The sequence below is a fragment of the Poecilia formosa genome, unplaced genomic scaffold (assembly GCF_000485575.1).
Source record: "Poecilia formosa unplaced genomic scaffold, Poecilia_formosa-5.1.2 Scaffold281, whole genome shotgun sequence".
NCBI classification, from domain to species: Eukaryota; Metazoa; Chordata; class Actinopteri; order Cyprinodontiformes; family Poeciliidae; genus Poecilia; species Poecilia formosa.
The window spans coordinates 105599-118516 of NW_006800220.1; the positions used below are offsets into that span (position 1 = coordinate 105599).

The 12918-nt window shown below is 43.5% G+C and overlaps 1 protein-coding gene and 1 long non-coding RNA gene across 2 annotated transcripts in view; one reads left to right on the forward strand and one right to left on the reverse strand.

Moving 5' to 3' along the window:
* LOC107838586 (uncharacterized) overlaps nt 1–9741 on the forward strand; it is a 27384-nt gene extending 17643 nt beyond the window's left edge. The window contains exon 2 of the long non-coding RNA XR_001664674.1: nt 9447–9741. This is a non-coding gene — a long non-coding RNA (uncharacterized LOC107838586). The remainder of the gene's footprint in view (nt 1–9446) is intronic.
* Nucleotides 1–12918, reverse strand: part of ntn2 (netrin 2) — a 59111-nt gene that overhangs the window by 38076 nt on the left and 8117 nt on the right. Inside the window, exon 2 of the mRNA XM_007571449.2 lies at nt 4404–5598. Within this exon, the coding sequence (XP_007571511.1) occupies nt 4404–5454 (1051 nt within the window). The 5' untranslated portion in view covers nt 5455–5598. The remainder of the gene's footprint in view (nt 1–4403; nt 5599–12918) is intronic.

Below are 12918 nucleotides of genomic sequence, written 5' to 3' on the forward strand. Positions count from 1 at the left end.
TTAAAGAATTTAATAAATGGTTTTTGTAAACTTTAATCTCGGATGTTTCAATCCCTCGCATAACCGAACCTGTGTGCCTTAAACAAAAGGTGAAATTCCCAGGGTGGCGCTGTTGAGCAACCTATTAAAACTAAAGTTCCACAAAATCTGAGTTCCATCGAGTGTCGCCACATTATAAAGTATATGAACGTTACTTTTCTTGTAAAAAGTTTTCTGTAAATCCGTGCTCATACCGAAGCTGACAGTCATCATGACTGACGGCTGCTGTCGTATCTTTCTCTGTTAAAAGTTCTAAAGTAAAATAACACGTTTGGTTTCTGTCCTTGTCTGTTTATGCAGCCGACCATCCTACGGCCATTTTAAAGTAAAATCAACTAAACAGAAGCGACATTAGGCTGCCAGATGTCCGTTTTCTGAGCACATTGGTGGTTTTGATGACCGTCATGGCGGAGCGGCAGAGTCCTGACGTCACGTACGTCACGTGCTGGCAGACTCTATTAGGCGTGATGTAGTGCCCCGGATCTTTAAATCAACATAAAGTATTTACATTATAACTTCAGCCAGGCCAACAGAGAAGCCAGAAGCCGAATTGCTCCGTTTATCCGTTTCCTCATTCGGTCCTGCGGTTCAGGCGCAGCGGAGATAAATCACGGCTTTTTCCTCCGCGGCTCCGCGCAAACACGCCGCCGTCTTCCACCGCTCCAGCAGGGATTTGTAAACCTGCGTCTTCAGGGACGATTCATGGCGATGAAGGCGGCACATAGGTGTGTGTGGAGAGTGTGTGTGTGGGTGGACAGAGTGGTGTGTGTGTGTGAGTGAGCTCGCCAAGACAGCAGACGGTTATCTTGGTGCAAGGCTTGTCAAACATTGAGGAAAACTGGAGAAGAATCACACAAACCGTCGGTGGAAGTTTTTTTTTGTTTGGGGTAAAAATTTAAGAGACGACTAATTAGGGCACATGTGTCAAACCCGAGGCCCGCGGGCCACATCTGGCCCGCCAAAGCCATTTATGTGGCCCTCAAGGCTCCAGAGGGCCACATAAAGTATTTTTATCTGATGTCAGGTGCTAATGTCTTAGTTCACTCAAACTAAGACAAAACTAACTTACAAATAACTTTTCAGCAGGATTTTGGCGTTTGTCTTAAATCAATATTGGTTTAAAAATACTAATTCCACTGGCAGATTATTTCACTTAGAACCTGGGAAAATGTCTCATTATTGGTGAAATAAACAACCAGAGGACCTGGCATATTTTTATCACTGCTTACAAAATTATCAATTTAAAACAAGCTCATATTTTGGTGAAAAGTTAGTTTTGTTTTATTTCAACTGTACTAAGATATTTACACCAAAAAAACCAAAAATACTTGGTAAGGTTTTGTTTTTGCAGTGAAATCCCTTAATATTGATACATTTCTAGATTGTCTCCTATGTTATAAATCCTATTTTTCCATGTTATAATTTAATCTGCCAGTGAAACTGTAACTTTTTCATCAATATTGAGGAATTATTGGCCTAAAACAAGCTTCTATTTCTTGATGAAAATGTCCTGTAAGTTAGTTTTGTCTCAGTTCAAGTGAAGAAACCAAACCAAAAATACTCTAAGATTTAATGTTTTTGCAGTGTAACTTGACTGAGTCAATCTAAGGCAGCAGTGCAGCAGAAGTAAGAAATACTGCCACCTGGAGGTGAGAGTTGCTATCACTTCAGCCCAAGATTTTTGACACTTTTTGCAATAAACTCACAATTTTGGACTAGTACAAAATTCTGGGATTTATTGATTTTGTGTAAATTTCTGCCAGAATCTGGAGGGACTGATTGATGTAATTTTGCGTCTGGAGCACAGAGGGCCACATAAAATGCTACGGCGTGCCAGATTTGGCCCCTAGGCCTTGAGTTTGACACCTGTGCTCTGGTCCAGCACTTCAGGAAGGCATGAAACAGAAAAACAAAGACGGATGTTCTCAACACAGTTACCCTGAACCTCTGCAGACGAAGTGGGAGTAACGTCCTGCCATGTTTAAATGCATGAGCAGGTATAGCGTGCAACCAGCGAGCGGGCCTGAACCGCCCTGCCTGAGCAGCAGGATGAGGTCATCGGAGCTGGCCAGCAGAAACCTGCTGGTCCTGTCCAGAGGCTCTGGATCGAAGTGACGGATCAATCCCACAGCAAAGAGATTTACGGGAAGCAGGTACAACACTTCACAAGCAGCCACGGGACATTTGAAGGAGGGCGTGTGGAAAAGCGTGAGCGAGGGCCCACTGAGGGATTGACAGGATATTGTTGAAGAAAGGCCTGAGAGTGTGTTTGCATCCGTCTGCATTGAGTAAATGGAGGCTTAAAGTCCCGCCTGAAGCCAAGCTGAGGTTGGCGCTGGAGGCTCAGAGTAGCTGGTGAGGAAAGGATGGATTTGTTGGCCTTACCGCTCTGGCTGTCACTCCTGGTCCCTTTAAACAAATCTGGCACCGTTCGGTGCTAAATATGACCTCAGGCCAGCTCACTGGGTAATTACAACATGTTAGAAAAATACACACTGTTTCTTTTCCTCCCTCTGGCTGTAATTTCATTTCGGTGAGCAAAGGTTAAAGTGGGGACAGCGGTTTCTAATACGGTTTTATTTTCCTATGCTAACAAATTCCTATGACAAGCAAAGCTGGCTCAGCCTGAGTCTATTTATGCTACCAGAACAAACGAGGCTGAAGCCAGTGCACTGATAAAACTTCATCTTTAATCAAATGCAATATAATCAGCGCAGAAACGTTCCTGCTCGACACGCTGGGAGTTTTTCTTGGTCGGGTTTCATAAAGCAACAGGATGACTTGCACAGAAAGCAGCCAAATGACATTCTTGGATGGCCTGGCCCTGCAGAGCGCCAGTGGCTCCAGATCCTGTCATCCTGTGTTTAGACTTGCTAGCAGTAAAGAGTTTTTCACCCTTCACAAAACAAACTAGTAAAGTACAAAGCTCCTAGCATTTGAATTAAATGCAAAGAGCAAAATGTGGAAGTAGACTCTGTTATTAAATTAAGTTTCCAGTCCATTTTGTTCACCTTCCCAGAACCTTAAGATGAATTTATGGCTCATATTTCTACAGTTATCAGGAGTTAAACATTGATAGCAAGGATTTAAATGTTTACCTGGATAAAAACCAGCTGATCTATAAAACAGAATATTATTGCAGTGTATGTTTCCTCCTCAAACCTTCACACTTCTGGATTTATTTCACATATTTACACACAAAAGCCATGGAAAATCTCTGATGTCGAACAAGAGAAAATATGACCATCTGTCAACGACTACAGGAAAATAAAGACATCAAAACGGTCAAATATCTGCAAGAAAAGTATAAAATATAAGAGGTGAGCTTCAAGTTTAATACCTTAGTTTAAGTTTTGTAAATTTAAACATTTAATTATAGAAATAACATCTCATAATTTTACCACTTCGGTAATCAAACTTTGATTCAGAAACTAATTTTTCTGTTCAAGCTGAGTAGAAATTGTGTGACTGGAAAGAGGAAAAGAGTTTAAATGACTAGAATATTTAAAAGAAATCTATAAGTTTCTATTGTGTGTTAAATATATGAGATTTTAAACAAAAGTAGGTTTTGTATCAAATTAAACTTAAGACCATTATTAGGTTGGCTTAATAAAAATTATGAAAGAATCAAAATATTTACGATGGCCGACTGGACATAACACTAAACAACTTTTAAAATCAAAATTTGAGCATTTTGAATCGATTCACGATTCCCAGAACTACAAACTGTGATTCTTTATACCAAAGGTGTCAAACTGGAGGCCCGGGGGCCAAATCTGGCCCGCCGTAGCTTTTTATGTGGCCCTTTAGACTCCAGATTGCATCGACAAGTCTCCAGTTTTTCACACAAAATCAACAGATCCCCACATTTTCTGTTTGATTTTTGCTGCAATTTTTTCCTCAAAATTGGTCAAAAACATTGAGTTTGATTGTTGCCTCAGGATCACGTGATGTCAAGTTATAGTCTGTGATCGATACGAGTAGCAAAACGTTTAACGTCGTACATTAGCGCAAAATTCCTTACAAATATTCTAAATTAGTTCCACAAAATCTGGAATTTTGATTGCAAAAAATACAAAAACAATCACAAAATCCTGGAGGGACTGATCAGCGATTATTTCATTTAAGAAACACTTATTGATATTTTAACAGCTTAATGGGTTTTATCAATACAATCTGGCACACCGGCCCTTTAAGAACATTCAGATTTTTCATTTGGCCCAAAAATGAGTTTGACCCTCCTGCTCTATAGAGTAAATGTTTTTTCTGCACCTCTGTCCACCACTTCCATAAATATTTACAGGATTTAACAAGTGCAGCACAGACGGCGTTGCCTACTAATGAAGAAAAGCAGAGGGACTTACGCAGACACTCGTTGGCCTCTCGAGCGTTGGCTCTCTGCCACGGCCGGTCGTAGTGAAAGGGTTTGCACCGGTCGCATTCAGGCCCCTCTGTGTTGTGTTTGCAGTCACACACCAGCTTCCCCTCCTTGTCTTTCAGACATCGCGAGGCGTGCCCGTTGCATTTGCACCTTCCGCCGACCTGGAAGTCTCCCACTGCATAGAAGTAGGTTGGTAACGTTGACGTTACCGCCATCGGGTCGTCGTCCCTTCCTCCAACGCTGCTTCCAGAGCCCAGCGCTAGCTCTCTGGGGAGCTGGGGCCGACTGAAGACGACACGAATATCAGTGACTGTGACCCAGTCCTGGAGGACGGGGCTGTTGTCGAAGTCTTTGCCGGAGGGGCGTCCGTCCAGAGTGCTGAAAGCGATAAGTCCTCCAGAGAGAGGGTACATCTCCGTGTGGCCGTCTGCGCACAGCGCCTCCTGCTCGTTCTGTTTGGTAATCGTTGCTTTGTTGGGCCTGTTGTACATGCGTCTGCACTGTGACGAGTAAAACTGATACGGCATCCAAGTCTTGCCATAGTCCATGCTTTTGTATATCGCCAGGGATTCGGGTCGGGGCGAGCAGAACTGCAGACTGACGTACGTGATCTCAAACTTCTTCCCCAAAGAGAGGGTGAGAGTCACGTTGTGGGGCGACGTGTTCAGATTCTCCGACTGCCAGCAGGTGAGGTTGTGGGCTGAGTTGAGGTCTGTAAGGTAGGAGGCCGGGTGGGCACGCCGGGGGTCGGCTGCATCGCAGATCTGACACGCGCGGACAGAGGGGCGATCGTCGCTGCGCTCAACGACACTGCAGGAGCGGGAAGGAGGCCGGCCGCAGACGCTGGACACGGTCACCTCCTTACCAAAGGCGGCATTGATAAACTCAGGGATGCACCGCCTTGCAGCTCCGGCCTCATCATAGCAAGGGTCCAAGGACGTCTGCTGTCCTGCAAAAGGGTTGGTGGCACTGTGAGTGGAGACTGAAGTTAGCAGGAAGAACAAGCCCAGCGGGCAGCTCAGGGGTTCCCTCATCCTGCTCAAAGGGCCGAGTTGACGCCTGCAGACTTTGGGCTGTGCAGAACGCTGAAAGGTGCGTCCGTGTGTTTCTGCGCTGTGAGTTTTTCACTCAGTGAAAGGAGAGTGTCTGAGCTCAGTGGCCCTTCACTCCAGTCCTTCCTGTAAGAGAGAAACAGGCAGAAAGGTCAGTGTCACAGGCAAACTTTATCATAACAGGACAGAAGCTGGAAAGTGACACATAAAACAAAGCTACGTCTTTAAACCCACATTAAGCTTGCCCTTATAAAGGAGCTTCAAATGAATCTCTAGTGCCAGAGTGAATGTTTTCGTTGACTAAAAGCTTGTCAAGGATCAGACAGTTAAATGAGGCCCCAAGTGAAAGGAAGTGACCATTTAAAGAGAGACATTAGAGGCTGCTAGTGACTGCATCTTGAATTTCAATGCCTCTCGCTCATTCATTTCTGCTATTCAGGTCAAAACTGCCCCCACCTTCTGGTCAGGCTTGAAAAGCATGGCAGAAGTCACCCGCATAATCCCCATGTGGGAGTGCAAAGCTGTGAACTGCGTGCGACTCGGGTCGAACCTCGGCTGAAAGGGAAAGTCTTGACAAAAGAGAAGAAGAGTGGCTTCCACAGCTCTGGACTGCAGCGTCGTCTCACAACGAGAAGTCTTAGTTAAAGCCAGTTTTCAAATTGAAACGTGAAGAAACAAAATGACTGGAGGAACTTTCTGAGGGGTAAAATATCTACGTGACACAGAAGCTAAAATGAAAGTGAGTTTCTGAGCTTTCCTGGGTCATACAGACATGTTGGTTCTGTTTACGATTAAAAAGTTTTCCTCTTTTCCAGTAAATGTGCAGCTGGTTGCAAAGCGACTTGACGAGTTACTGCAGCCAATCCAGGAGCGCCGTTGATTTTCTATGGAGCTGATTGGCTGAACCCACAAAAATGGAGATAAGGATATTAATGCATATTTGATGTTTGAACTATTACAATAGACTTGATTTATCAAATGCCAATCATCCACTGCATAAAATAAAATGCACATCAACCTTTTCAGGCTTTGATCCACATTATTCCAACAGCCCAAACAATAACTTCAACATGGAACAATTCTTATTGTAATAAACATCCATCCTTTAAGTCTCTTCAAAAAGTAATTTTTAAGTGCAATCAGCCGCTGCTGCTCAGTTTTTGAGCAGATGACCTTTTCTAAAGTCGGCGTTATCTTCTGTCGTCGAACCAGAAAATTCCCCAGAAGTGATAGTTGTTGAAGACTGTTCCCCACATGAGGGGCTTTCAGGCTCTGCTGAAGCCTTTAAGGCTCTGGGTGCAGACGGATACCTGCATTGAAACGCCCACAGCCAGGCGAGAGGCCGCTCCGCCCAGAGAGAGAAAGATTTGGGTGGTGCTGGGAGAAAAAGCCCCGGCTAAGAGAAAGACGTATGAATCGCCTGAAGCTTTTCCTTCCCTAATCCCCCCATTTTTTATCAAATCTGGAAGATTTCACTAAAAGCTGCTGAGGAGTGGAGAAGTTTCTCCAATGCTCTTTTGAAGGTGTTTATTAAATTACAATGAAGCCCAGCCACCTCTTCATACCCCCACAGTCTCCTTTCCTGCAGCATCCCTCTTCATGGCGGTGCAACAAAAGGCCGCCTCCGTATCCAGTTCAGTCGAGGCTTTAAGGGGTTTAAGTCCAAAATAGAAAGAAACAGAAGTTCTTTTCTTGTGCAAAGGGTCCAAAGCCAGAAACCCCCAATAAAGAAGCAAGTGGTCTGGTAAATGGGACCCCTCTTCAGAGCCCAGGAGCCGTTGGGCCGTTCTCAGGCTCAGACTGGGAGTTACAAGGCAGAGGACGGAGTACAGCTGCTTCCATGTCATCTGCTGCTCATCTACTAAACTCATTTAAATGAAATACTTTTTTGTAACACTTTCCACTTAAAATGTTTCAGCATAAAGTCAAAGACAACCTTCAAGGTGAACTATTATGCTTCCTTGAACAGTTTAGGATCAGCTTACAGGCTTCACAAGATGTATTCATTACATTTTTGTACAAAATCATTAGATGAGATTTTAATCTGTTATCTAAGTGTCCTGTCACTTTAAATCCAAATAAGCTGCTGCTGGCCACGCCCCCCCAAACTCAACATGTACATTTGCAAGTGAAAACGGCTGCAAACAGAAACGCAACTATGGAGCCTCCTGCACAACCAATAAGCAAGCATCAAGTGGTTTCTGGATTGTAAGTCAACAACAAAACACTTGTCTTTTCCAGCAGCCATTGTACAGCGCAAAACCGGCTGACTAAACGTGCTGGAGCTCTGCTGGGGTTGCTAGGTAGCAGGGAAGGTTTGGCTGTGTTGCTAGGTAACGACGACCTGGGCTCACTAAGTGATTTTGAAACCAAAAATATTTATGTAGCATTTTTTTATTTATAGAAACAGTAGATAAATCACTGTGTAACTTTACAAATAACAACGCAAAGAATAAAACCTGTAGGAGTATTTAAAGTAATATCTGAGTTTAACTGAGTGTTTGTCAGGGAAAGCACTCCGTAAAGAAAACAGCTGTGGTGAAGCTGGAGGTGTCTGGGAAGATTATGGACACGAAACTGATCGATTTGTTGGCTTCTAATTACCAACGTCTACATGTGGAGAAAAGGCCAATTACAATGACGGAGACAATAAACGGAAAAGAGGAGAGAGAAATTAGATGAGGTGAAGGAAAACAGGAGCATGAAAGATAAATGGCAGGCAGCAAAAGTGACAAGTAATGAACTAAAGAGAAGCAGATCAGACATGGAGAAACGGCGGAGGGACAGATTGAGACGGACGGCGCTGGGCCTGATGACTAAATATGGTGCAGTCCGTGTGCGGCTCAGCTGAAGGATCTTCCAGGGTCTGGTGCCGCGCGGCGCATCTGGCAGAGCAGCGAGAAGGCCAATCAGAGAGAGGGCGTCTGCTGAAACCCTCTCAGCTGCCCGCTAACACAGACATGAGCAGAAAGTGTTAGCAGTTCCCCCCAAACAGAAACCTGCTCTGTGTTACAGCTCAGATCTGCAGGAGCATCAAGATCACGAATGATCTTAAAGGGCCGCCAGAAACACAGTAACAAACAAAAATCACTGATTTTATGAATATATGCAAGAAATATGTTTGACGATAAATGTGTGTTTTTGTTACTCGCATATCGATCACAGGCTGTAAGTAATTTTGAGGCAGCAGTGGAGTAGAATCAAGAAATACTGCCACCTGCAGGTGGGAGTTAGCTTCACTTTGACCCAAAAGTTTTTGATAATTTCTGCGGAGAATTTGCTATAAACTCACGGTTATGCATCAGCGCGAAAAAGTGCGGCAGGATTGGAACTCCATAACCTGGAGATGTAACAGGGCAGAATGGAAATAAAAACTTGGTAACATAAAATTTACCTTGAAGTCTCTATTTTTGTTTCTCTTTAGAGTCTGGAGGGCCACATAAGAAGCTACAGTGGACCAAATTTGGCCCTCGGGCCTTGAGTTTGACACCTGCTCTACAGTAAGACCTCAACGTACAATTTATTTAAGTCATTGATTATTCTATAGATAATTCTGACGATTAATTATGTAAAAAGTTTTGCAGGTTCTGATTTTTCTTTATGCCATTGTTTTTCTTACATAATATTAGAAATACTTTAAATAACTAAATAATTTGTTTCCTTTTTAAAATAAGAAAGTAAACATTTTACTGCTGAAAATAATATCGATCATTATTGGGTCAGTGAATAAAACAGTGACGTTATTCTGAAACAGTTGTTGTATTATGAACCAAACAACCTTTGTCTGTGAAAACAAAAACAAAACAACTGAATATGATCTCAATTTATTGCTGCACTCCACCAACAATTCCACTTTAAAAAATAATCTTTTTCTCACTGTAAAGTCACAACCATAGGACAAACAGTTAAAATAAACTTTATTCAGTGGAGAAATGACAACAACAGTGACCCCTTCTGGCTGCTTCCCATTGCAGGTGCTGCACCTTCAGTCGGCTGCGACTCCAACCTCTGGAAACGAGGAGCTGCTGCGGCAGCTGGGAGTTCAGCGACATGCAAACTAACCTGCCTCTCTGTCTCTACGACGTTCCTCTGGTGATCAACGGTGAAAATGTTGTTGTGCTAACATGTGACCACATTACCGCAGCGACAAACACGATGGCATTTAAAGGTGACCCAATAATGTTTTCTTGAACAGTTTAGGATCTCTGTATGGCCTATTCAAAACATATTCATCACTGTTTTTTGCATAAAATCATTCTTAGATAATGAGCTTCTGGTCTCCTCAGGTCAGCCTATTTCCAGCTGTTTTAAAGCGTCCTGTCCCTTTAAATGCAAATGAGCTGCTGCTGGCCACGCCCCCCAACTCAAAGTTTACACTCACACATGAAAATGGCTGCAAACAGATGCACAATTATGCAACCGCACATCTTTGAAAAGCAGAAGTGGAGCCTCCTGTACAACCAGCAAGAATGCAGCAAGTAGTTTCTGGATGGAAAATCAACAACAAAACACTGTCTTTTCCAGCAGCCATTGTACAGAGCATACAGCGTAAAACCAGCGATCGACCAGAAAACTGCAGCTGGTGAATCCCTAATAGAAAATCTACAAAATGTGAATTTTACAGATGTAAAAACTTGCCATGAGGAAAACTGGGAACACATTTAGTGTTTCTTTTAGTCGGCCCAATTAGTGAAGGTGGGCGAGGCGTGTCTGTTGCTAACAGACGTAGCAACACAGAGAAGGAAACTGCGAGATGGCAGGGTGGTCTGGTGGCCTCAACGCAGACATTCCAGGGAACGTTATTTCAGCTTCTCCCTGACTCCAGGACATCACCCCATGCTGAGACGTCTTTCTTTCAAGCGAGGGCGTCTCTGTCAGAGTTCACAGATTAGGAAAACAGAAGTTGCTGAGAGGTTTTATTTGGCTTTGGGTGAGGAGGGAGAGAAACGGCTGAGACAAAGACTGAAGCTCCAGGGTTCGGAGGATCTTCACCTGATGAGTGGGGCGCATGACTTTCACTGTGGTTCTCATTTTAAACAGCAGGGGTCACTGCATATGAAACCTTTCAACAATCAGTAGCAGAAAAAGAACCTACAGAAGAAACGTGTTTCCAGCCAAACACGAGTTTATCTGTTCAGTTTGCCATGAAATGTTTCTATTAGAAGAGTTTGAAACATTTTGAATTAAATATTTCCTCTGTTTTTATATAGATATATAACAGAGTATGAGGGTCATACTAATTGTTTTTTTTACCCAAATAAAATCATATTACAAGAATAAAGTCGGAATTATGAGAATAAAGTTGAAATAATGCAAGAAGGACGCTGTAAAAATATGAGAATAAAGTAATATTATGAGAAAAACGTCATAATATTATGATTTCATTATTTCCACTTTATTCTCAGTTGACTTTTAAAAAAAACTCTGGAATGTAACGTCACAAATCAGCAGATACTGTCCCTCACCTACCAACCCCAGAGAAGCCCAGACCGTTACCTAGCAACCCCAGCAGAATTCCACCCGTTACCTAGCAACCCAAGCGGAGCTCCAGCATGTTTGGTCAGCTGGTTGTATAGTGGCTGCTGAAAAAGACGACATGTTTTGTTTTTGACCTACCGTCCAGAAACCACTTGCTGTTTTCTTATTGGTTGTGCAGGAGGCTCAACTAATGCTTTTCAAAGATGTATGGTTGCATAGCTGTGCATCAGTTTGCAGTTTAAATTTTTTGTTGGGGGCAGCAGCAGCTCATTTGGATTTAAAGTGACAAGATGCCCTAAAACCCAAGATGGGCAGAACTGAACAGACTAAGAATTATTTTGAGTAAATAAAATGTATTTAACATGTTTTGCTTAGCTTACATCCTAACCTGATCAAGGAAGCAGAATAGTTCACCTTTAACGACTCAAGTCCCCACTTCTGTTTCATCTCACATCAGGTGTCAACTATATTTATGTCTGATTCAAGAAAAAAAAAATCTCAAAACAAGGATCCTTCTGTAAAACACAGGCTTCAGTTTTATCCTCAAGAAAATAGGAACATGATGAGTTATCATGAGTTATCATGAGTTATCATGAGTTTTCATGAGTTTTCATGAGTTATCATGAGTTATCATGAGTTATCATGAGTTATCATGAGTTATCATGAGTTATCATGAGTTTTCATGAGTTTTCATGAGTTATCATGGGTTTTCATGACTAACAGCCCTAACTAGAGGGGTTGATGTATTCGGATTCATGGTTCCGCTTTAAGATGTCCGTCTCCACAGGGGCGATGAGGATCCCCCTGTTTTCGGGCTCTGGTAGGAAACATGCTGGAGGTTTGGGATTCTCGCAGCGCCTCAGTTGGCATTCATTAAGGAGTGAGGCACGGCTGGGGGAGGAGCGGGAGCCTGGAGGGCAGGAGGGGGTCAGCTCTCACAGCTGAGGGCGTCATTAGCTGGGGGGGAGCGCTGACAAATTTTTAAAGCCTCCTCAGAGGTTCGGTGTGTGTGTCGGTGTGTGTGTCGGTGTTTGGTGTGTGTGAGAAGTTCCCTGGCCGGAACCCCAACCACGGCTAAACCCGATCCCAGCCTCCCTCCAAACATTTCAGTCTCACCACAATACACCTGAACTCCACTTCCAATAAAACATCAGAGCTTTGGAAAGAGTCAAAGCCAGCGGATCCAGAGGGAATCCGGGTCCATCCAAGTGAAATACTCCCAACCTTTCCACCTAACAGAGACGCTACGAGGAGAGAAGCCGAACGCCCAGCGGAGGAATGCGCAGACCTCTGTGGCCGAGCCCAAACGGTTGGCCCTGAATCTGACAGCAGCTTAGTGGATCAACAGAACCAGATCCAGAAGAGAACAGGAGAAGAAACACTGAGCAAGGTGGAATATGAGGACAAACCGGTTCTCAAGACTCCGACAGGTTGATACAAAACGGCACTATCAGTTTGACGCACGTTTGCATTTTAGCACCAAAGGAAAGAGGAAAGTGCTGATAGGAGCGTTTGTGGTTGGGTTTATTTTTCATAAAGGTGCTTTGGGTGAGAAAACCTGCGGATGTGAGCCGGCAGTTTCTGGCACCGCCAACTCATTATTCACAGGTTAAACTGGGGTAACGCAAGAGAAGCTGGAACTGCTTTCACCTTACAGAGCCTTTCATCACCAAACCTCCCCACATTCTGTCACTTTCAAACCACAAACTTTAATTTAATTTAGTGGGTTTTAAAGTCATAGAGGCAAAAAGAGTTCATATTTTACCAAATGAAAAACTGAACTAAAATTAAGTCCCAGCCTCCCATTTAAGGAAATCACACAGAGGCTCACAGTGTCAGTATCTTCAGCCGAGACATAAAAACCTGACAAACACGAAACTCCAACACGGTTTTTAGAGGAAGCTAATGCTAAGGCGCTATCCCAACACGGTGTTTAGAGGAAGCTAATGCTAAGGCGCTATCCCAACA